We start from the raw sequence: 25,681 nt of genomic DNA, 5'->3' as shown, positions 1-25,681 counted from the left end.
TGCTCCAACAATGTGAGGAACTACAAAATGAGCCCAAGTTTCATTGGCTTAGGTATAATGTTGCTATGAAATATAGGGTACATTTTAAAGTATTACATTATTGGATAACCATACACTGAGTTAGTATAATTGTATATATGTAGCTATTGTGTTTAAACCCCAAAAAGCTTTTCAAGAAACAATATAATTACCTCTCATACTCAAGTACAGAAGAACTGAATCATTGCCAGACTCTTAAGTTAGTAGTAGAGCTAATCAAATGGTACTAAATTTTTCTGAGTATATTTCATTTTCATGTTCTGATTTTCTTCCTACGAAAAAGGAAAAAGAAGTGCCTCTCTCCGGCAAGATGAAACCTGTGATATTCCTGAAATACTGATGGTAATGTCTCATTCATTTTCATTAATACAGGGTTTTTGAATAGCATAAGAACATTTACTTCTGCTTAAAGCTTTTCATACAATTTTTTATTTATTCATACAATATTTATACAATTTTGTATTTGTAAACACAATTGTAGTTTTATAAAGCTGAAATGTTTCACACAATCGTGCTAGTGCAGAGGAAAAAAGCAAAGCTATTTTTCCAAATGAAATCAAATCTGAAAATTTTCATGTAGTCTTTTATAGTAATCTGTGAATGGAAGGAGTTTTATTTGAAACTTTTTTACAGCATGATCATACTGATTTCCACTGTATTCTATGCCAATGTATAATACCAGCTTTAAATGGTTTAATAGCACATTTTTTAAAGATCATACAAACTTTAAGCCTTGCTTCATTTCGGAAAATATTTTGGGTTGTGCTTTTGTTTGTTTGTTTTTATAAGGGTGATGTGGAATAGATCCTGAGTGTCCTTGCTTTGTTCAGTGTGTTCAGTGCTCAGCACTTTGCAGAAGTGGCCAATCAAATAGTTCAAAATTACTTACTAGAACATACTAAGAAGAAAAGACGTACATTAGTCGGAGCATACAGGAATTTTGTCAATGATATGTCTTAATGCTTACACACATGGAGATTTAATTCCGTGACAGTCTACTTAAAGGTGTTGTTTTCTAAAAAAATTAGTGTTTTCTTAACAGCATCTAATGGAAAATTGAAGAACTGCTTGTGAAAAACACTGTGTCAACTTATTTCTCTAAGTTCAGTTTCATTCTGCTATAAGCTAGCTTTTTGAGTAAGTAAATTAGTTTTTGAGAGCTGAAGGAAAATCAGTCCTTGAAAATTAAAATTACTTGAAATTTAAAACATTGATATTAGTATATGAAAGCATGGGGAGCAGTGACTATGTAAAGATTATTTGACGGAGTTTAAACTGCGACAGCTAAAAATAATAGCACTTTACTTTTGACAGCCCATATTATAGCTTTTAACGTTGCTATCTAATAAAATGCATTTGTATGTGTTTTCAGAAAAGTCCTGAAGAACAATTACAAGTTGCTTATGAAAATCTTGAAAAAGCAATTAATGGAGTAAACACATCTCGCTTAATGACCCTTCTACCAGATGGAAAGTCGATATTTGACAACTGCTGTACAAAGGTAAAGTCTACAAAAAGCTACACTGCAACAAAATCTATAAATAATGTATTGGATTTTGATGACACATGACTCATATTTTCTTCATACTTAGAAATCTTGGCTTTATCAAATGTACCTTATCTTCCTGCTCCATGTAAGAAGATAACAGAAAAAATAAATCTTTGTGTAGTAGAAATAGCATTTTTCTCTTTCAGTAATAAACTATAAACTCTTTTAAGTTTTCTTTGTAATTTCCTTTTGGAAATAGTTATAATTTTTAGCTTTTCCCTATAAAATAAAAGCAGAAATTCTTTTCATATTTATTGCTTGCAACTGTCTATTATGAAAATTAATTTTTGCTGTTGAGGAGAGTTTGGACTTTCTAAATATTATCATTCTACACCAATATGATCTTTGTTTTGTGCACTGATAACACAATAAAACAGTTTTTCTGCAGTTTCATATTTATTATTAATCCAGTTTCCTGTTGATTCTAGTTTTGTCTAGTTTTCTTTGTCCGCCATCCATGCTTTCTCCATATAGTCATTTTCCTTCCTTCCATGCTTTCTTGAATGACTGTATATTACACAAACAAGACAAATTTCAGTGTTTGTAAATCTACTGAATAATATTACTGAAAAAATACTGAAATAATAATATCAATGTCAAGATAAATGCAGTAAGTTGAGTAATAAAAGTTTGCGTTTGCTTAATTGCCACTTCCTGTTTATTAGGTGGACTCAAATGATCAGAATTTGAATTTTGTTTTGGGATGTGGTAACGATAAGGCAGGAATGGGTAATGGTTTTGTAATGGATTTGCACTTGGAGCTCATTCAGGCCCAACATCGAGTAGCTGTGAAACTTCTTAAAATGACACAAGGTAGGTTTCAGTAAAGCTAACTGATCTTCTTAGCTTGATTAGAGTTCTCTATTAATATAACACTAAGAAACAAAGGAGTATCTACTTTCTGACAGTTTGCTGTGGTATCTCAGTTATAATATTAACTGTTACAGTGTCAGTAATGGAGAATCGGGGGATGCTCTGTAGAAATTTTTTTTCTGTAATGCAAATTTTCTCTCTAGAGAATAACTTGAATATTTTATTCAATGCTCTTTGTAATCTGAATTTCTGCTTCTGTGAAGCTGTCCTTATGTCTTCCTAGTCAGCAGATATCCCACTCTTGCCAAATGCTTTCTGAAAAAACTCTACTTGGTCTCCCATTCCTGGTGTTGTTTTTTTTTGAATTAAAAGCTAGTATTAGTTTGACACTGCAGAGCTCCCCTGTGCACTGCTCCCTGTGATCAAGATCCCTCTTTTCCTGTGATGTTAGTATAACTAACTACTGAAGATGTTAGAGCATGAGGGTGGAATATTTTTAGTGGCGTGATCAGTCCAAGAAATTCTCCTTGAACCAAAGAAAAGAACGTGAGATGGAGCAGAGCTTTACTACAAAACTATGTATTAGCCCCTCTCGCTGAATTTTTCTCAATAGCACTGTCAGAATGAATAACTAGGGATTTCCTTCCCCCATAGGTGCTCAAAAGGATGACAGAAGTCTTCAGTCTAGCAAGTCTCATGTGAAGAATATTAAAGATTTCAGTTATTTAACAGGTAAGGCTTATTAATTAAGATTTTAGGACTATAATAAATTATTGCTGCTGTTTTGTAAATGTCTTATATCATCTATTTTACAGAGGCATTTATAATGAGAAAAATAAAAAAGAATAAGCTATCTAGAGCAATCTTTTTGATGCAAAAGGCTGCACAGAATTTCCCTAAAGAGTTAACCACTTCTTCCCAAAGGCAGCTACTGGAGGTAATAAAAAAAGTCTTATGGTAGAAATTCTTTATCGTTATCACGGTTTTTTGTGTTTTGTATAATTAAGACTTGGATTACTCCTTCTTACAAAAAGAAGAAAAATAGAAGGAACTTGAGGGTCATTGGGTGTTTTTAACTCATGTTGTCAAATTTTCCCTGAGAAGTTTCATTAAGATGAAAGAATAAAGTGACTTAAAACAAGAAAAGAGCACATCCCCAAATTTTGTGCACACATACAGATTGCAGGAAACCTGGAAGAAGAGATGATCTTTCTTTCTACACTTAATCAGCTATTGAAATGATGAACCTATGCCTTGCCAAAATGTCATGCAAGTTTCCTTCTTCCCATTACAACCTTCAGCATCCTTCTTTTTCCAACATTTATGAGTTGTCCTAGATGACTTTGGCTGGTTGAAATAAAGTCCATGATGACATGGACTTTATTTTATTCTTATTAAATGAACAGTTTAAAAGTTGGAGATTTTGGAATTTATTGAGGCTAAAAGTAGATTCTTCGTGGGTTCATTTCAAATCAATGGGAGTCTTTCCATTGAGATTTCTACCAGCATCTGTCCAGGAAAATTGCCTTCTCATCAGTGGGGAATAAAATTTCTTTGTAGCCTGTACAGCAGATAACAGAATCTGCAATTCTCACTATATAATATATGAAAAAATATTTTAAACAAGAAGTTACTAGGAAGTGTTTTTCTTTTAAGTGCTACAAATGTGGAAGCCCGGTAATTAACACACGTATCTTTTATGTCAGAAGAATGCAAAAATTGGATCAGAAAAGACATACACTAAAAATCTCTCTCATATATTTGAAAAATATAAGGCATTTAAGAAAATAAGGTGTAGTGATATGGTATGAAAGTTGTAACTGTAGTCACCAATGAAGACACATACACCAATGAAGACCTTCACTATATTTTACGGTTGTGCATTTTTCACAGAGAAAGATGTAGGTAAAAGAATACAATATGTTTTCAGTCTGTTGCCAGAAAATGTCAGAATTAACTCTGCCTGGACAAACTTAGCATGATCTTCTTTGATATTTGTACTACGATGAAATATTTAATTATATACTTTAATTTTCCTCCTTGAGGTGGGTGGTGCTCACTTCATGAACAGCAAATCCATACCTTTCATGCTTCTGAGTAGAGGATTTTGCCTTTTTTATTGTAGAACATCATAATAAGAAATATGTGCTCAGAGAAGAACGAGTCTGGGATTCTTTTAATTAAAAATTGTATCATAGTACAGATTAATACAAAGAACTATAATTTTTAAGGAAGCAGTCAAGTTTCTAATTACTGATTGCAAAAGTTGAATGGTTGTGTAAGGGAAGGAGTCACTCCATATCTTTTTCTTTATCTTATATTCTTCCTTAAACATTTCTCACTAGGGTCGATGCAACCCTAATCTAACCGGGGGGGGGAATGGGGCAAGGTGAGGGTGTGTGCAAATGATGGGCTATGTGATGTGATGTGATTAAGGCTCTATTAAGTCTTAGCTCCCCATTTCTCTATAAATCTATGACTAGCTTTTGGTAATTTTTTGACATGAGATACAAGGCTTATTCAGTCTGTGATCCCGCCCAGTGTGGTTGTTCTTATAGCCTTATAAATGTATGAGGACAGAAACAAGGAACTATTAAGGCGCAAGATTACAGGACTGCCACTGAATAACCAATAACTTGCAATTTTCTTTTTCAGTTTATTTTTCAGACTCGGTTCAGCCTAAATACTTGGTCCAGTGTATGGTACTAATTTTTTTCAAATAAAACCCCTAGTTGTAGGAATATATCGTCTCTCTCTTCTTCCAAAAGAATGTAATTTGTTCAACGCATACCCAGCCTCTTTATCTCTGTGAACTGGCCTTTTTTGGCTTTTATTTGCACTGGACAGCTCACAAGTAAAGATATAAAAATACTAAGTTCTGAATATTAAATTTCCAAGTTAATTTTCTCTTATGTTGACAATGCAAACAAGGTGAAGAAACCTACCAATTTGCCATTCAGTCCAGTAAGAAAAAAATATGTACCCTGATCTCCAACCAAATGGCCACATAATCACTGTGTTCAGGAGGCCCCCACATTTTTGCAAGACACTAATAGACTGTCTGTCAGCTCTCAGCTCTCTCCAGCTAACCAAGGGAAATGTCTTAGCCCTGTGTTTTCCAGGCATGCATTCTCCTCCCTTTTCTTTATTGCTGGACTTTATGTCTTTCCTCTATTTCTGGAATACAGAAAATCAGTGTAACCACTTCTACAGCTCCTTCAGAAATTCCACAGATTAGGTCTCCAGCTCTCTCCTAAATAAGAGTTGATATCTTTTTTGTTTCTTGTTGGAGCTAATCACTGGTTGCCACTAATTGCTAATCAACATTATTTGATTAGTCTCTTTTTTCCTATAGGTTCTTCCAAAATTGGATATGCATCAGCCCTGCCTCTTTCGTATGCAACCCTGCATTCCCTTTATTGTACATTGTGAAATTAATCTGCGTATGTAAGGCTTACACAAAGTACCATTCATCCTCATTTAGGATGTAAGATGATGTGAAAATCTACTAGAAGTTTTCTACATAGCAGTGAATTTTTTGTAAGGTCATTTTGAAAACCATTTTGAAGTGTTAAATCAGTCTGATTATTATGTTCTAATATTTTTTCCCTTTTGTTTTAATTTAAATCATAGGAAGCGCTAACTTTAATCGAGCAAGTTGAAGCTGAACAAAGTGCATTGTATCAGAGTCTCAAAGAAGCTACGAGCAGCAAGAAAAAAAGCAGGACTCCTCCTCCTCCTCTGTTACTTTCTAGATCACATTGCTCCATGACATTTAAGCCAGCCCCATTCTCTTCAGATACTCAGGTAATGGTTTTCATGATTACTGGCGTAAGAAATAATTAAACAATACACAAGAGAACAAAAGTTGTTTCAACAGTGCTATACCATCACAGTTCTCTCTGTTGTTCTTGAGGAGATTATGTTATTCTGACTTAACTAAGTCTGCTTTTTTTCCTCCTTGTGAATCAGTTGTGACTCATTGTTTTAATCTTCACATTTGCATGAAACTTTCTTCGTCTCATGCATCATGATCCTTGGTGTTTCTGTTGTGTAACACTTATTTATTCTACTTGCCAAAAACTCATTCTCTCACTTAGAGGCTAATGTACTCCTAGTTACCCTCAAAAGAGATGCAAGGCTGTTGCGTCATGTGATGCAAGAAAGTACCACACTGAAGCCTCTGCTGAAGTGCCACGGTTCAGGTGGAAAAAATCTACCTTCAGTTGAACATGTAGAATCACAGAACTACTTGGATCATACGGGATTTTGGGAAAGGTCTCTAGACCAACCTTCTGCTCAAAGTAGGGTCGGCTGTGAGATTAGACCAGGTTGCTCATGGCTTTATCCAGTCAGTTCTGAAAACCTCCGAGGATGGAGACTAAACAGCTTCTCTGGGCAACCTGTTCCTACAGGGCAACCTGTTCTCAAGGAAAACTTTTTTCCTTATGTACAATTGGAATCTCTCTTGTTTCAGTTTAGGTCTGTTGTTTTTTATCTTCCTGCCATGCACTACTGTGAAAAGCCTGGCTACGTTTTCTTCGTCACTTGCTTGCAGGCACTCAAGGGTGCGTAGTAGATCCCCTGAAGCAACCTCTTCTTCTGGAAGAATAAGCCCATCTCTCTCAGCTTCTTCTCGAAGGGCTAGAGCTGCAGCTCATCTTGATGATCCTCTGCTGCGATCACTCTAGTTGTTCAACATTTCTTCTTAGAATGATGGGTGGCAGGAGGGAAACTGGCCTTGGTATCTAGATGTAGTCTAATGAGTACTAAGCAGAGGGGGATAATCACATTCCTCAGTCTCCTGTTTTTCTGTTAAGAAAATTCAAGATGCTTTTAGGTTGCTTTGCTGCCATGGCACATTGCTGGCTCATGTTCAGCTTCCTGTCTAACATGACCCCCAGATCCTTTCCAGCCAGTCAGTCCCCAGCCTGTATCCTTGCAAGGGATTCTTCCTTCCCAGGTGCAAGACATTGCATTTGTCCTTCTTAAATTTCATGAGGTTCCTGTTGGCCCATTCCTCTGGGCTCTTTAGGTCCCTTTGAATAACAATCCTGCCCTCAAGGATATCAACTGTTTCCCTCAAATTGGCATCATCTGCAAACCTTGTGAGTGTGTGCTCACTTTTTCCCTTAGGTCATTGCTATAGATACTAAACAGGACAGGTCCCAGGATAGTCCCCTGCAGTGCTCCCCTTGTTACTACCCTCCATGTAGAGTACCACCATTAACAGTTACTCACTGAGTCTGACCTTCCAGCCATTGTTTTACCCATTTATCTGTTCACACCCCCATACTGTATCATCCTAACTTGGATATAGGAATACTGGGAGACAGTGTTGGAAAAAGTGCCTTGCTAAGGTTGGGGTAAATGGCATCTGCTCCTCTCCCCTCATCTGTAAGTCAAGTAATTTTGTCACAGAGGCCAATCATGATGGTCAGACTTGATTTGCCCTTCGTAAATCCATGCTGTCCTTTCCAAATCACTTTATTCTCCTTCATATGTCCAGAAAGGGTTCAAACAGGCTGAAGTATGAAAAATTCACTGGTTGCAGTTTTCTCGAGAGAGAAACTTTCATAGTGATTTTGCAAGCTGCTTCAAAATAATGATGTGTATAAAACCAGTAGAAACTCAGGTCTTATTAATAATGCTAAGAATGTTTCTGCAAACAGTTGTTTCATAACTTGCAGCTTTATTGCAGTTTGATTAGTGAATTTCAAATAAATTAATTAGGGAAAAATTCTTCATTTTTATCCCTAATGAACATAAAATTAAAAAAAATAATTATGTAAAGTCTAGTAGTTCATCCGTTTTAGTAAATGTTAGTAAAATTTAGTAAATGTTTTGTTCGATACAGGAGGGTGAATGTAACATATTGGGCCACTAGATGGTGCAAGAAGATTTTTCTTATTGTGATTTGAGCCCAGCTATTCTAGAAGAATTTTTTTTTCTAAAGATGCTGTCCTGGTTTTAGCTGGGATAGAGTTAATTTTCTTCCTAGTAGCTGTTGTGTTTTGGATTTAGTATGAGAATAATATTGATAACACATATTGCTTTAGTTGTTGCTAGGTAATGCTTAGATTAAGTCAAGGACTTTTTCAGCTTCCCATAGAAGCTGAGAGGGAGCATAGACAGGACAAGCTGCCAAAGGAATATTCCATGCTGTAGACGTCATGCTCAGTATATAAATGGGGTTAGGCAGGGGCAGGAATCCACGATTGCTACTTGGGACAGGCTGGGCAATTGATCATCGGGTGGTGAGCAATTGCATTGTGTCACTTATTTTGTATATTCTTTTACCATTATAATTATTATTATTTTTCTCTTCCATTATTGCTCTATTAAACTGTCTTTATCTCAACCCATGAGGGTTTTTTCTTTTTTTCTCCCTCTTCTCCCTACCCTACTGGGAGGATGGAGGTGAGTGAGTGAACAGCTGCGTGGTCCTAGCTGCCAGCTGTGGTTAAACCACAACAGATACACATAGCTGTTGAACAGTCATGAAAGGTATTTTTTATTAACTGGAAATGGATACTTAGGATTTCATTAGACATGCATAGTTCTTGTACTAGAAGTCAAATTATCTCTAAAATGTCCAGATTTTAAAGTTGGTCATTTCCTGAAAAGAATCTCCTTTATTTCAATATCTCCTTCTAAAAAACAGTCAGGATGCATTGCAAGAAAAATCATGTGTATTACACGAAAAATGAACAATTTAGCTGTTCGGAATTTTTATATGTTGAAAAACGACCTCTTCTGCCAAACCTCAGGCCTGTTTAAATGTCTACTGAAAATAAATAGAGTTTTTAGAAGAAGCAGCTTGATGCAAGAGAACTTCATCAGACATATAACTTACTGAAATCCATCTTCCCAGTTCTGCAGAGATTAAATCAAAATTAGTTTCCATGTTTGATCTCACTGGACATGACTAAGCGCTGATCCAGGAATGCGTGCTCACATTCTTCCTTGGTTAAAGATATTGAAAAGTGTAGATGATATGCCCAATTAGATTATCAGCAGCTCGATGGCATTAAAAAAGCATTGATTTCAGTCGGAACTAAGAGCATAGCTTCTTTAGAAAATATTACTGCATTACATCATATCTGCATTTCTGTTGCCTGCTTTTAAGGATTTGTCCTTAAGAGTATGTTGTATCAGAAGCTGATGTCAACTTCAGAAGAATATGATTACAAGGATGAAATAAGGGATCTAGACTTTAAATCTACAGGAAGTATAGGGTGGCTCAAGGTAGGAGATAGGCTAATAGAGAGTCATCTGCTTCTTTTGCCATTGTAGTATATCTAGTTCTCCAGCTAAATCAATTAATTAATCTTTCTAGTGCAGCTGGAGTATACATTTTTCTACCAAAGTTTTTTTTTTCCCCAGAGACTGTTTTTACAAAATTAGCAATATAGTAATACTATTAGGAAATACTATTATGTATCAACTCATTCTGTTTTCATTTTCTTCAAAGGTTTCGTGGTACAGTATTTTGGGCTCTGTAGCGGGAGGAAGGAATATGAAAGTAAGGTTAAATAACAATAAACTTCCAAATGCAGGAGAAGAGGTAAGACAGAAGTAAAACTCCTTTAGGTCATTCTCTCTTCCTTAAAAAAACCCTAATTTTTTAAATGTATACATCTGCCATCTTTTTTTAATCAAGTAACTGGCCAAGCCTTTGACAAACCTTTTGATCTTTATTTTAAGCAATTGAAATTTTGATAGGCTGAAGGCATGCCGAAACCCAAAAAAAGTTCTAAGAACCTTTTTTGAATAATGAATTAAATGATTCAAAAGCTTCGTGTTAGACAAGTCTCTGTCCCTTCTGGTATAACTGTTTTTTGAGAGACATCTAAGAAATATAAAAGGGAAAAAAAGTATATGATGTATTTATAGAGTGTGCCCCAGACACTGCTTTTTCCAGGTGAATTTAGTGTTTCATTGGAGACTTTCACCCCACTGCTAGCTGTTCTTTCTGTGAACTTGCTGCAGTCTGTCTAAGCCACTGACTGTCTTAGCTCTGGCAGGCATTAGAGATGCACAGACCATATGTCTCAGCAATGGAGCTTCCGATTGCTTTATGATATGCTTTTGCAAAAGGCTGATCTGCAAAGTCACTATATGCCTGCTCCATGGAAGAAGTTTAGAATTCTTTGTGGTGGAATGATCTACCAACTTACCAACATGAGAAAAGTTTGCTCTAAAGGGATACTACAGACTGCCTTTCGCTAATTTCTGGTCTGCTGGTTCAGGATTCATCCCCAACATTTGAAGAGATTTCTGTTGTTCAGAGGTCTCCTTATGAAGGCTGGACAGAATTTGAATAAGAGCACTGTGTTGATGCTACATTACTCATTTCTCGTTTCTCATTTCTCGTGTTGCGCTTCAGTCACTGTGTCAGTTGTTTGTTGTTTTAAGACCTTAAAACTTTCCTTTGTGTGTAAGTTGTCCTGGTTATGGAGAGAAAGGTGGAAAAGCCTGTTAGGAATGAACCATGATGTTAAAGTGCAGGTGGACAATTACTTGAAGGAAAAATGAACAGAAGATTTTGAAAATATATTGTTTATATACACAAACTCCAAAGTTGTGTTAATGGTGCTGAGAGGATCTGAGACATCCTCTGCCCATATCTAACACATGCACGTGACATCTACGGAGGAAATCATATGCTCTTTCTCTGGAAGCATAGCTCAGGGGTAGAAAGTTTCCATCTCAATGACTGCAAAAGCATTCATACTCATGGTGTGAATGTGCAAATGAACAAAAATGACCTAGAGAAACTCCAGGTCCTGGTACTTAGCTGTTCTCTTAGGTTATGTTCTCTGTATACTCAACTGTATTCCAGAGAAAACTGATGCTTTTTTCCCTTGTTGTTTCATTGTTTTCTCATTGTCTTCAAGAACCTAATATTATGTGGAAACATGACATGTCTGTTAATCTACATTGTACTTTGATTGTATCCAAGACCACTATTTATTTAACAATAAAAGTTTAGAGTTTGAGATTTGGTTTTGATATGTACAGTAGATGTAATGAGAAAATATTTCTATTGATAGATACCAGCTGATGGGAAAAGCCTCTTGGAAATACAGGGCTTAGATCCCAATGAGAAATACGTATTTGCAGTCGCAGCATATTCTTCTGATGGAAAACTTATTGGTGATGCCATTGGGGAAACGACTAAGCCAATCCTTGCATATCCACCTCTTTCTGCTACTACTGTTCGAGCCTATCTAACTGAGGTAGGGTTAGGGTCTTTGATAATAAACACATACTTTAATTTGGTTGTAATTACTTGTTTTCACTGGTAGCTCTAAAACTTTTTCTGGTAAAAACTCAAGACTTCCTTGCCAAAAGCTTGATAAGCTCAAATCATAATTTTAACACAACAAATGGTATATTTGAGTAACTCAGTTCTTAATTCAAAATTATTGGAAATTCCAGTTTAAGGGGAAAGATGTCTCTCAGCTAGTTTTCTTATCCCAGTTCCTGTTTTTCAGTCTGCATTCAACTTCTTTATTCTTTTTTATATTTTTTTTTATTTTTATTTTTGTGATTGAGACCAAGTGCTAGAAATCATCTTATTAGTCATTACAGTACGGGATGAAGAATGTGATTGAACTTATGAGGTATCAAATCCAACCATTTTCATATTGAAATTATTTTTGTAGTGTCTTGTGGAAGACCACAAAAGCTCTGTCAGACCTTTATCATAATTTTCTGTATTCTTAATAAAGAAAATTTAAAACAGGTTGTGACATGGAGAAGAGTGAAATTGTCTAGCCCTGTAGATCAGATCATGGGGAACTGTTAGAAGATTTCCTAAAATCTTCTAGAGTAAGAGGTATCCACGTTAATTTATGCCTACTTGTGTGGCTCCATTTACATCCCATTATCCAGAACGGCAGGGCATTCTGCACTATTAGCAAAAGTAAAATGAACCTAGGTGAAATGATATGCCTTCAAAAACTGCAGCACAATACATATAAAGTATTCCACAAAGGGCTGTTAGATCCTTGGTTAACAGTCAAGAAACACTTTTGCCTTCTCTGATGCTAATTCTGAAGGCAAACTAATATTAGTAGAATAAGATTGCTACTACATGTGTTCAATTCAAATATGTTAGAATATTCTTACAGAAATTGTAAATGTACATGCTGGAGGGGCAGTTTTAAAACGTTTCTTTATACTATAATCATATTTGTCTTGGTTATTTGTTGAACATGGAAACTTGCTAAATTTTTTTGTTGTTGGGTTTTTTGTAGGTAGCCTATCAGACTGGCAACTACACATTAGCCAGAGAAGCATTTTCACCAATGTGGGATTATTTTGTTTCAAATTCTTCTCCACTGCCTGCCAATGCAGCTGTTATTTCTGCAAGTAGCAATTTGACTATATCTGAAAACAGGTAACTGGCGAAAACAAAATTAAAATCATAGTTAATTATAGATGGGCACATTTTATTTTAAAGAGTACCAGGCTGTGAAATTTGTTCAGACTTGCGATATGAAAAACATTCTGAAAAACAAAAAGGCGTGAAAGGTGTTATAAAAATATAGTGTTTTATAATTAGCAGAGGATTTTTGTTATTTATGGAACTACTAGCATTTACACACTTAATTCTTTATAGTGATTGTTTTCTTAAGATAATTGGGAAACATTTATCAAGTAGCGATTAATTACGTGTGATGTATTTTCATATGCAAAATATGTAATATGCACTGTGTTCGTGACTTTCCAATTAAGGGAGCAGTAGAGTTCAGAAATTCTGAAAATTTTGTGAAGAACACCAGCCAAAAGGGGTAAATCCTTGCTAATTTTGTTTTGGGGCAGATATACATCTGCCAACAATCTTTGAATATACTAAAATGCTTTAGAAGAGATATTTTAAAGTAATTCATTTATAAATAAATTTCAAGTGTTCAGTCATAATATTATAGGTTTTTCATTATGACAAAGCCCAGCTAGAAATTTTATGGTTACATTTGCTGAAATTCAATAGATCCAAGTGCAAAAACAAATCAAAACTTAATTATTTCCCAGATAAAAGAAAGATACTTGTATGAAATAATAGACATGAAATACTATAATAAAAATTAATACTTTTAGATGTTAGTCAGCTGCTTATAATTTGATAATGAATTAACATCCAATACAACTGAGCACAAATCACCATCTTCACCTGTGTGGAATTCTTTTTAGACTGATACTTTCATTAGGAAAGTTTAGCCAAACGTGGAGAAAGTATGAAAATGTTTTGCAGCATCTCTGTTGCAGTTTGACAGACTGGCTTAGTCTTGAAACCATAATGACAAGGAGCAACCTTATTGCGTGTGTGTTAATAGTTCTTGAATGTTTCAAGAAATAAAGATCTTTGTTTCAAGAAATACATACTAGGGGGATTTCCTAACACTTTTCATCATAATACTTCCATTTCCACTTTACAGACAGAATAACCAGTAATCAGCTATTCTGAGACGTATAATGTACCCAGAGTTTTCTCTGTATTGTTTTGTCTTACTTGCATCAAAGCCCACGGTTTTCTCATGGTAGCGCTGTTCGGATGGAAGCAGGTAGTGTAGGCTTGTGTGTGCTTTGAATCCTGTTGCAGGAGAAAGTAATGTGTGTAAACCTACTTCTTGTTATTTGGGGCTCAGCCAGACCACTGGCGTGTGTCCTGTTTGCCCTTCAAGTGCCACCATGTATCTGATACTAAGCATACAAATTGACCCGGGGGCTTGATGTTACATGCCATAAGAGCATTTGGGATTTACAGGCAGCCTGTGGACTGCGTGATGCAGGCAGATAATCACTAGACATCCTATTTCATAACTTTGTGGATGTTTTAAGTCTATCCCTGGCCTGGGCAACAAAGCAAGAATACAAGTCTGGTCATTATGCTGCTTTTTTTTTTTTTTAAACACACGCAGCTCTAAAGATAACTTGAATGAAGCTGCTTTCAAATAAATCAAATGAAGACTGCAAATTTTAAACAGACACGGAAAGCAGATTTTACTTTTCTGACAGCTATATCCAAGCCTGATTTTTTTCTTTGCAGTTAATATGGAACATTCTCAAAGCTGCAGTATCAGACCTGAAATTAGCCAGTTTCAGCCTTGCTGATCGGTAGCTAGGAAATTAGTTGGATGAGCTTAAAAGTAGAGAGGCAGTAGAGGGAGCTGGAAGGAAAGGAAACCTCTTGTTTCCAGCCAGAAGCCCTGTTGATATCCTGGTAATGTCAAGTATGCGAATGTGTCGACTTGATCTTCCTTCTTGAGTTTCAGTCTCTTTTAGGAAACACAGTCAAGGAGAAGGGGGAGTTTACTTCTTATACTTCAAAATCGTAGGATTTTTCCTGTAACAAAAATATTTAAAAAAATATAACAAGGACAAATGCCCCCCCTATCCCCAGGGAAGGAAAAAAAAACAACAAAAAAGCAGGTGGAAGAAAAGAGATTCTTTTGAGACTTGTAATAAAAGACATCAGTGATGAAAAGGAGTCTGTTACTAATACTTAGTGATGGACTTCACAACTGCGTGCATCATTGTCAGAATACAGAAAAATAATGTGTAAAAGGAGACAGTTAAAATAAATAAGCTGTAGCTTCCAAAGTTTTCAAAGAAAGTTCAAAGGAAGTTTCACTGGATTACATGAAACAACTAAGGAAAAACTGTCTTAGGACAGTAGAAGGTGGACAACAATTTGAAAAGGAGTCTTAGCCCTTTTATTTTTTTATGTTAGAAATTTTAAGCATTTTTTTCAGTTTTATGTATAAATCTTATTTCTAGGGGTAGCTACAGTAATCCCTTTTGCCCATAATTTTAAAATGAAAGGCTGCATTTTAATATAATGTGGTTTCAGGCATGATATATCAGAATCATCATTAACATGCTTTTGCCATTGTTTTGCTTTTTTATCTTGTAGGTTACGTTTTGAAGCTGTATCTCAGACTTCTCCTATTACCTTGCACCTCTTTCTGAGGAATATATTTGCTGTCTGTGACATTAATATCATGGAAGGAGCACTCTTCTGTGATTCCATCTGTTCCAATGAGATACTTTATAAGGAACAAGTATGTGTGGCTTAAAATAATTTACTGGATTTGATTTTACTTTTTGAACAGCTTTATTTCATCATTGCAAGTTATGTTGCAATGTACTAATCCTATTTACAGAGTACTCCCTTTTCTGTGAGTTATCTGGTCTTTCTTTCTGAAGTGTTTTAGTAGCTGTTGGTTACTTTGTGTCCTGGTGGAAGATGGCTTCTCAATCAGTTATTGCCTCCAAAGTCTACTGATTCCAATTGAGGGGGGATTTTCCTTGACTTCAGTGGTGGTAGATTATAATTTAAGCAAGAAATATAATAATTGTTATTTTCGTCCTACTAAGAAGCACCTTAGATTTTTAATTTTAAACATTTCTGCTTTTTAATACATATATTTTCATTAATATTGAACTTCTAACAGGGTTTCATGGTTTTAATATACTAAGCTTCTTTCCTCTTATTTCAGACTTTCTTATAGTCTAATGGCGTGTTAATGACAGAAACCCCTTTATTTTTTACTTGGATAGTAAAGCTTTGCCTCCTGTGTTATTGCATTCCTATTCCACTCTCTCGTTGCTGAAGTCCCCATGAAAATGTGAGCAGTCGATTCTCAGTGACTTTACTGGATCTCCTCACACATGCAAGGACTGCAGCAGATAACTGGAAGGGAACGGAAGAAATTGTTATCCTTCCCTTACCTACTCTGAGAGGTTAGCATGTGAAATTTCCACTCCACGCAGGTTGCGGTTGTTAACCGGGCTTTGTAAATTATATAGGTAAATTCCGAGGGCACAATCAGGTCAAGAACAATTGTCTCCTTTAGAATCATGAATAACGTTGCATTTTTTTATATACTTCTAACAGGTGTCAATGTAAATTAATTTTTAAACTTTTATCTTGCTTGCTGCTTACACTGCTTTTTAAACTGCAATACTATCTGCCTTCTTTCACTCTCAAATGATTTAAAGCAACAGAATTCATATTTGAATCAAAATGTGTTTCTTTTACAGGTTGCTAGATTATCAGAATGTGAAAGAATGACTGTGGCAATTGAACTTAGCAATTGTTTGAATGATGCAAGTTATACCCTGCAGTCTGTTGTACAATGTTATGGTCTCCTTGCTCCAATTATTTACCACAAGATTTCTTCAGTGCCAGTAGTTCAGGTGAGAAGATTTTAAGACAAAGCAGCTGGCATCCAGGTCCTGAAGTTATAGTGATTCAAATTAAACTTATAATGGAGCGTACAGTGTGAGAGCTAAATATATAGGCTTTTTGTTCTTAGTAGCTGCTGAAAGAAAAGCCTTTTATGGTTTTATGTATTCCCAATGCATATATGTTCAGTGTAAGCTGCATAGATTCTACCTCAGATATGCTAAAGTAACTGCAGAATGTTGGTTGTTTCTTCAGGATTTGTTGGTATTTTTAAACTATAGTAGGATCTATAATATAACCTCTACTTGAATGCTATTTGCAGATGGCAACTTTGAGGACAGAAAAGCAGCATTTGCCTGTGGCTTTTTTTTTCGAATGTTTGATTCATATCCAGTTTTCTTAAAAAAAGAAGGCTAGTCAATGTCTTTGATAATGGAGTCTTTAGTTTTCAGGCATGTGCTCCTTTCCAGAAGCAAGCACCTTCTTTTTGAAAACAGAGTACCTGAATCCTTTCCTGCCATTTCTGAAGCAGCAGACATGTTTTTTAGATTCAGCAAGGGTAGAGTAGAAACATGCAATTTTTTTCCCCGTAATTAAGTAGTTTTGTCAGGGAGCAGCAGCAAGAGCGTGTTTGCTCTGTGAGGAAGGGAGAGGCGACTGCAGGGCAGGCAAGGCACCGACTAGCAGCATCTGAACATGGCAGACAAAGCAGGGTGTTTATAAGAGGATCCACTGAAAGTCCAGAGAAAGTGAAGTTTTTGGGCTGGTCCATGGTCCATCCAGGAGAAAAAGTCAGGAGCTGCAGGAGTTGGAGCCAGAGACTGGAGACAAGTCTACAACACAGGTCCAAGATCCATCCAGGAGACAGAACTGAAGAGCTGGACACCAGTACCACAGCTCAAGCAGGGACTGGAGGCTTGTGTCTGAGCTTAACTGGGACTCCTGGGCCCCCGGACAGAAGGTGTGGGAGGAGGCCCCAAGTGAGGCTGCTCATGGAGTGACTGTTGGGGCACTCAGGGCTCTGACAAGTTTTTAGGAGTGTTTAGAAAAAAAATTAAAATCTGTTTACGTACAGGGATAGCCTCTTGCTTAAGTTGTAGTTGGCTGTGATGACCTACCAAAGGCATAGCTAGCCACTGGAAATGGCTTCTGTTTCAGATTTCCTAATGAAAGGGAAAAATAATTTAGTCACGTGTTCTTTTCATGTCTATTAGACAAAAATGGGGAAAGAAGCCTTTTTTTTTAGACCATACTGAAAACATTTTTCTTTCATTTAAAATTCTAGCCATCTCAATATAGTTTTAAGTAGTCCTCTACTAGGAGTATGTCATCTTACCAAATTAAGCATCCTTTGATTTCATCTTAATTGAATCAGCAAAAATCATCATTTATCTGTAATTTAATATCTGTGATTTTATGTGAACATGTCATTTATTCCAAAGGGCTGTGTTTGAAATCTTGAAACTGTTAATTTCAATGGAAATTTTATTGTTGGCTTTTGTAGAGCTAGCTTCTTATCCCATCCGTTAGATTTTAAAGAAGTTCACCATCAAATGCAATAGATTGTATAGAGGTACGAGCTTGTAAGTTGTGTTGCAGACTTCAGACTTTGTTTTAACCCTTGTATTAACAGATTCTCATTAAATGCTTGTCTGTCCTTCAAGAAATTCCAAGTGCTACTTTGCAGAGGAGGCAGGCAGGATGTTACGAGAGTATTCAGCATATGATAGCTTGTACTTCATTTTATACAGCAAAGGTATGGTGTGGATTATTGTGCTTACAGCTTAGTTTAAGATATAGCTCTTGTCATTTACAGAAAGAAAAAAAAAAGATTTAGTAAGCTGGCCTTCAGAGTGATATCTTAGAAAACAAACACTCTTAAAGGACAAAGGTATAGAAATATTTACTAGTATCTTTGTATCAGGGCATTTTATATAATAATGAAATTTTGACTTTTTAATAAAACTGTGAATTTTCCTTTGTTCAGAAAACAGGCTGTAATTTTTAGTCCATGACATGAAATCTGTATTTTATATCATTGCATGTATTTTTACATTTAAGGTGGTATTATTTTCAATAAGGCATATATGTAATATATAAATTTAAAAATTTACTTGCTGCGTATAGGCCATATTTATAGTTTTAATCAGAATAACATACATAGCTTATCTGCTAATTAGATACAAGAGACTTTATACAATTTGGTCCCACGTGCTGTCAGGAACATAAACACCTTGACTTTCAATGATAATACCTATCTGTAGATCAATTTATGATTTAGATACTCAATCTATTTAGTGAGATGAGAAATGTGGTACAGGTAGGATTTTTTTCTTCAGTTGTGGAGTCATGCTAGAGTTAAAGTACCTGCCATGGTAGCTGTATGACGCTGAAAAAGTCAGCTTTCCTCTAGCTTTGAGTACACCTCAGCGAAGAGCTCATATCAAAGCTGAGCTGCGGCTGATGCTTTGAGGGGTTCCCCCATGTTGGTGATCCCTCACCCCAGTCTTTATGGGAGCTGCATTTCTATGCTTATCTCACAAGACCAGATCAATGTCAAAAACCCTTAAAAGTGCTCTGCAAGAAGACACAGTTTCCATTCTTTTAAGATTTATAAAGATGAATATTTTAAGCCCTACTGTCGCCATTTTCTTGGTATTAACCAATTACTTCATGGGTGTGAGGGTAGTGTCAGGGCACAGTGAGGGCTGGCAAGCCAGGAGCCGAGGCCAATGCCATGGCTGGCAGGGAAGCACCTGGCTGTCAGATTCAACCAGGAGTCCAGATCATCGGGTGAATTTGTGGTGATGGGGCAGATCCGAGATGAAGCTGGGAAGTCAAGCTGCAGGTCAGGATCAGGTCTGATGAGGGTAGGTAAGATCAGACACAGCACAAAAGGCTGGTCCATCATGGTGGGAGCAGTCTGAGGCCAAGCTGAGGAGTCAGTCCGCAGGTCAGGTGTCCAGACCAGTGGATCCATGGCCAGGTCCAGGCATGACTTGGAGTGCACTGGAGACCATCATTCCTGACAGATAGGAGCCGGCTATCAGACAGATAGGCTCAGGCCTGAGCTGAAAGAGAGCTCCTGGCCCCATGGGGGGAGAGCCCAGGCGGAGGCGATCAAGGCCAACAAAGCCTATTAGGAACCTTGAAACCTTGATATAGTGTCTGCTTGTTGTTGGATTCCCCAGCTAAATAACTGTCTGCTTGTACTGATAATTTTTTTTTTCTCCTTAGATTTAGTATTTCAACAGAATAGTCAGGCCATGTACTGTATTTGTCCTAAAGTAATCTATACACTTATTTTCTATCCTGAAGACAAACATCCTAATGTGAAGTTACCTTGCATGTAGTAGAAGTACGTTGGGCTTTAGAGCTCTATTTAAAGAAGATAAAGCCATCTAAAAGCATTCCCCACACTGTTCAGTTACAAATTTCATAATTTTCAAAATAAATTTCACCAGTCCTTTTACTAATACAGTTGAGATTTACAAATGGGCACTTGATACCAGAGAGGTAAATGAGGATCATTTAGTTACCCTTTATATTCTTTGATAGCAGTACTGCCTGAGAACAGGGAGAATGTCAATCACAGAAATAGATACTTCTGGTTAAATCTTTCTATTCTCTGAGGGATAGGTTAAGCCAAAGTAGAATACACAGATAACATATCTGCAATTCCAATTACTTTAGAGGTCTATAGTCTTGGGTTTTTTAATAAAGGAAACTTCAGTATCGAGTAATTAATTTCTATTTATAATATTCATGTATTTTGACAATTATAAGTAGACAATAATGAAACGTTATATGTTATGGAAAACAAAAATATATAACATGATTCTTTAATAGGTACTACGTTCATGGCAAGAATATGAACTAGCTGTAATTATTGTTAACTATGGGAAAAAATTGTTGGATTCCTCGCCAGCAATCTCACCCTGCCAGTCAGGAGCTGTGAAAACTGAAGAAACACAGACTAACAAAGAGGTTAAAGTAATTGCTCTGATTTTCACTTTTTATTTTCTCTAAATCCTGTGTTTATTATTTTTGAAGACCTCATCTATTAACTTTTTGGTTTAGAAGTGATTGTATGAAATGTTTCCTCATAGAATAAGAGATCCCAAAGTACAGCTGAGAGGCTTCTGTTTAATTGTAGCCATCTTTGTTAAGACCAGTTGCAGACTGCAGTGGGTACAGGGTCTCATCTTGTTGAACTTGAGAGGGGTTAGCAACATTACAGTTCAGAGCCATGGGGATCCTGCAGATACTTATACAAGCATCTCTAACTGATCTTCATGTATAGTTTGCAGGAATGCTTTATTAGACAGAAAAAGTAATTAAAGAATTACGTAAGTAAAGAAGAGCAAAAATATCCTAAATAATGTAGAAACTTAGCCGCTCATTTAGTGCAGCAGCTGCTTGAAACTGAGTCATAATAAGAGAGTAACTTAAGAACTGTGTAGACTGAAAAGTATTTCTCAACGGAGGAAGAACTTTCAACCTTAAAGACCTGAATACTTAAATTACAAAGAGATGCATCAGGTTGTGAGGATATCCTACAAGTTAGAATCAGAGTAAAGTGTTGATTCTCTGTACTTTCCTGTTTTTTCTTTAAATAATTTTAGAAGAGATTTTACTAGAGATGAGATTTGAGAAAGAAGTCAGAAAGTAGGAATAATGAGAGGAAGAAAGGAAGCAATGTGAGCATGAAACTGAGATATATTGGAGAGCGTGACAAAGAGTCAATCACCTCACAGGGAAGGATTTCTGGAAGAAAATTTGTAGGACACTGATAGGATCCAGGACAAATGATTTTCTTCATTGTTTATTGCTGAGTTTGTGTTAGCTGCTCCCAAGTTCAAAGCAAAAAAAGGAAAGTAATCTAAGACTGTAGGAACAATATAATATGTTGACCCAAGTAGGGCTGACTGAAAATTGTATTTTCAGAAATGAAAAAAGAAGAACTTTCTTTACAGAGGAAGATTTTGATCTCTGTAGGCAGTAAATAATCTACAAAATATTAATTTTTCTGGAAAACAACACATTTTGTCAAACCATCTGTTCAAATTTGTTATAGTAGCATGTGGGACTTCCCTAAAAATGTATTTGGTGGCAGAGCAACTCTACTTACTCCCTTGGAGATCAGTCAAGAATGAATCATGGCCAGGTTATTCCAGCCATACTAAAAAGTTTATGAACATCAATTTTCACTTGAAAAGAAAAATGAGACAATATTGCTGAAATTATCAGATATAGCATTAGAAGACTTGTGATCTAACCCAGACTCCACTATTGACCTGCTGGGTTTACTTCGGTAAAAGCTAAATTTTCATGACTAAGTATTGGATGTTTCAGACCACTTCTGCAAAGACATCCCATTTAGCTGCAATGGAAAAAGCAACAGAAAATCTAAGTGCTCTTGAATCAAATCTCCTCAAACTGACAAAACCAGGTGGGTGTACTATTAAAACATTTCTTACCTTTTTCTATGCATTTTTCTGTGGTTTATTTGTGAAAATTATTTTCCTAAGAAGCAGATTCATATATATTCCATGATAAATCAACCAAAATCATAATTCCAGTGACGTTATTTATCCATGGAAGTGATGTGTATAATGACTTTTATTGATCTTTTTCATCATTTCCACCAAAACACTCATTCCTTCTTAGAAAGGAATGGTCGGTTCTGTTCTGTTCTATTCTGCAAATATATGTGTTCCCTCAATTTATGTAAATTGGGTTCTGTATTATTTAGGCTTGCTTATTTTCCTAAATCAGAAAATGCAGTGGCAAAGACCATTGTCCATTTATAGCATGTGTTACTATCCTACCATTGCTAGTAGTAATGACCACTGCAGGAAATTTTAGTGGAGAAAAGGCTTCCTGAAGAAAGTTAACAGAAATTGTCCTCTTTCTGAAGGAATCGTGTGTATACTAGCATTACTTGTAACTCAGGAATGAATATATCAACTTTAAAATATCTTAGAGTATGGATTAAGCACAAAATTTTCAGGCTAATAGTTCTGCCAAAGTTAGGTGAATATGTAGGACTTATAAAAGAAATTTGATTAGAACTTAAGACACAGAGCCACTACTGATTTTTCTTCCATTGTATTTTCATGGCATCTTGTACTCCTTGGAGCCTGGATTGAATCAGAAAATCATTTAGGTTAAAGACATTTCTGGAAGTCATTTATTCCAACCCCCTGCTCAAAACAGGTACAATTAGATCAGGTTGGTCTGGCACTTGTCCAGTCAAGTTATGAATCTCTCTGAAGAAAGACAGGCAACCTGTTCACATAGTTGACCACGCTTATGGTTAAAAAAAGGTTTTCTTTATGTCTATTTGGAATTTTCTTATTTGCAACTTGTGTCTATTGCCTCTTGTGCCATCAATGAGGATGGTCTGTCTCCATACTCCGTATTCTGCCTATAGGTAGGTGTAGACTCCTCTTAGCCTTCTGAAGATTGAATAAACTCAATTCTCTCAGACTCTTCCTGCTTTGTTGTGCACTTTAGCTCCTTATCATCTTGGTGGCCCTTCTCTGGACTTACTGCAGTATGTCAGAGTCTTGTACTACAGTGTCCAAAACCAAATACAGTAATCTAGATGTGGTCTTACAAGTGCTGAAGAGGGAGGAATAATCACTTCCCTTGACCTGCTGGCTATGCTGTTCCTAATACGGCCCAGTATGCAACTGGTCTTTGCTGCAAGGGCATGCTGCTGACTCATGTTCTAGTTATCATCCATCATCTCTAGAATCATAGAATAGTTTGGGGTGGAAGGGACCTTTAAGGGTCATCTAGTCCAACCCACAATGCATTTGTCTAAGAAGAGAAAGAATTTCTGTAATAAATAGAATAAAAAGAGTGACACAAAAATTCCATTCATCTGTGCACTGATTTTCTGCTGCCAACATCGATGCCTGCATTCCTGCAGAAGAACTTACAGAGTGAATGAATTCTGTAAGTTAATGGAAAATTACATTGATTACTTAATAAAATGATGTTCCATTTTTACATAATGGAAGTGAAATTAATGGGTTGATAAGTTAGAGAAGAACGCATTTTCAGTAACTGGCAAATACTTGATGGCTGAAGTCTGCTCTGTTGCCGAAATAGCATATTCGTCAATAAGTTTCAGGATACAAATTGAAGAGGATTCTGTTGCTGAAGCCACGCAAAACAAATAACAAAGCTTAGAGCTGCCATTATAGATATACAAATATGTATAAGTGATTTAGGACAATGTGCACACCTGTAGGGCATGCAGTTAAAAATATTTTGGAAAAAACCCTGTCATAGGAAATCCTTAAAAGTAGATCAAGGCTTAGCATTCCATTGATGATAGTCTATGAGAAAAATATAAAAGAAATGAATCTGCCTTTTTCATAAGAAACTGAGAAAAACCAAATATTTCATACACAGTACAATTTAAATTCTGAAATGTGAAATGTTTTCCCATTTAAAAAAATTTGGGAGGTATTCTTCCTTGTGAAAATGCGCATTTGAAGGAATATATTTTTGAACTTGTCCAACAGGAGAGAGTAGTAATAAAGGGTGTGACTTCTCCTAAAATGCAACTAAAAAAGATCTGCTTGTCTTGCTGGCTGTCCTATTCAGTTGCACATGATTTGCATTCAACAGACTTCAACTGACTGCTACCAGTGGAGGGTGTAGCTATTGATCCACTATCACAACTGGTTGTTCCAGAGTGCCTTTTTAACCTCGCTTTTCTCAGGGACTGGCTGCATTGATCTTTCTCAACCCCACAACTTGCCTAAGCACAAAATTTGTAGGTCATGTTTTTTTATTAAGGCAAAATAGCAGCTAGCACATGTAACCTTGTTCTGGTGCTCATCAGCTAGTAACACAGTTATATTTAACTCTCAGAAGCTTGAATCCAAGTTATTGTTCTCCTATATATTGTATATACTATTTATAGCTATATATTGTATATACTATTTATAGCTATATATTGTATATATCATTTACACTATATCTAATATATTATTTATAAAATAGAAATACATTCATATACATATCTTTATATAAACGTTTATGCGAAGAAAAAAAGTTCCTTTACCTACTTATGCTATCCATATGGCGAGCATGTATGTAAGCACTAGTCAGTAGTAGCATCGTGTGTTCAGTTCATTCTGTATAGCCTTAAATACGGTTTTGGACATGTCCTTACTGCACTTCCTCCTTCACAGATGATTTGTATGGAGCTTTGTTAGACCTCTGATGAACTCCAGACATCCTGTTCGTTGTCTAGTAGCTGGAAGTTCATCAATCACATCCATAAGCTCTTCATTATTTAAGTGGCAGAACTACTTATGTTAGAAGAAAAGAGCAAGCTTTTGATTTTCTCTCTGATGACAGTGAGAGATTTAAAAGCAAACTCTGTGCTAAAGAAGGATTTTTCTAGTCTTCAGTTATGATTCCAGGTAGAGTTTCTGTTGTAGACTATCTCTGCTTGTCATAATGGATTTGATTTTGTTATTGGTGTAGCTCGTGGATCAGAGCTTACAGGACAGGAAGATCCTTTGTTCCTCTACCCTGTAATTTCATGTTGGACATCAAACAATGCGTATCGAGAAGGTAGGATAATTGGTGGCTATTTTAATTGTAAAGGCATCTTTACTTCAGAAAGTTGCCAGTAAAGCTATCTACTTCTTGCTTGGAATAAGCTCTTGGAAACTTCCTCTTCATTTTGTGAATATACAAATATATAAAATCAAGTAAAACATAGCTTGAAAAAAGTTCTTAATATAGTCACATTTAGAAGTGTATGAAATACTTGCAACAAATCATTTTATATGATGATGCTAATTATATAAAATATTAATATTTTAAAGAATTTGAGTAATGTTTATTTTCTAATGACCTTAAAAATGAGCTCATTTTTTAAAGTTGTGTCAAGATTTCAAAGATTATATTTGTGTGGGATGTTCTTTTTAAATTGAGATACCCCATCTCCACAATAAATAATGTTAGTGAAAGAGGAATCCCCAAAAGTCTGAGTACATTTGTGTTTTTCAAATAGGATTTATGATTCTGGTATGTGGCCTTTGTCA

At 36.0% G+C, this 25,681-nt stretch overlaps 1 protein-coding gene across 1 annotated transcript in view; it reads left to right on the top strand.

The window, feature by feature from the left end:
• CFAP54 (cilia and flagella associated protein 54) overlaps positions 1 to 25,681 on the top strand; it is a 112,578-nt gene that overhangs the window by 27,363 nt on the left and 59,534 nt on the right. The window contains exons 16-30 of the mRNA XM_063322755.1: positions 323 to 381; positions 1,412 to 1,540; positions 2,254 to 2,401; positions 3,056 to 3,133; positions 3,217 to 3,338; positions 6,035 to 6,208; positions 9,876 to 9,968; positions 11,458 to 11,643; positions 12,667 to 12,809; positions 15,327 to 15,474; positions 16,457 to 16,612; positions 18,235 to 18,357; positions 20,451 to 20,594; positions 21,957 to 22,053; positions 25,116 to 25,205. Of these exons, the coding sequence (XP_063178825.1) occupies positions 323 to 381; positions 1,412 to 1,540; positions 2,254 to 2,401; positions 3,056 to 3,133; positions 3,217 to 3,338; positions 6,035 to 6,208; positions 9,876 to 9,968; positions 11,458 to 11,643; positions 12,667 to 12,809; positions 15,327 to 15,474; positions 16,457 to 16,612; positions 18,235 to 18,357; positions 20,451 to 20,594; positions 21,957 to 22,053; positions 25,116 to 25,205 (1,890 nt within the window). The remainder of the gene's footprint in view (positions 1 to 322; positions 382 to 1,411; positions 1,541 to 2,253; positions 2,402 to 3,055; positions 3,134 to 3,216; positions 3,339 to 6,034; positions 6,209 to 9,875; positions 9,969 to 11,457; positions 11,644 to 12,666; positions 12,810 to 15,326; positions 15,475 to 16,456; positions 16,613 to 18,234; positions 18,358 to 20,450; positions 20,595 to 21,956; positions 22,054 to 25,115; positions 25,206 to 25,681) is intronic.

The sequence above is a fragment of the Chroicocephalus ridibundus genome, chromosome 1, assembly GCF_963924245.1.
Source record: "Chroicocephalus ridibundus chromosome 1, bChrRid1.1, whole genome shotgun sequence".
NCBI classification, from domain to species: domain Eukaryota; kingdom Metazoa; phylum Chordata; class Aves; order Charadriiformes; family Laridae; genus Chroicocephalus; species Chroicocephalus ridibundus.
This window is presented reverse-complemented; position numbering and strand designations above follow the sequence as displayed.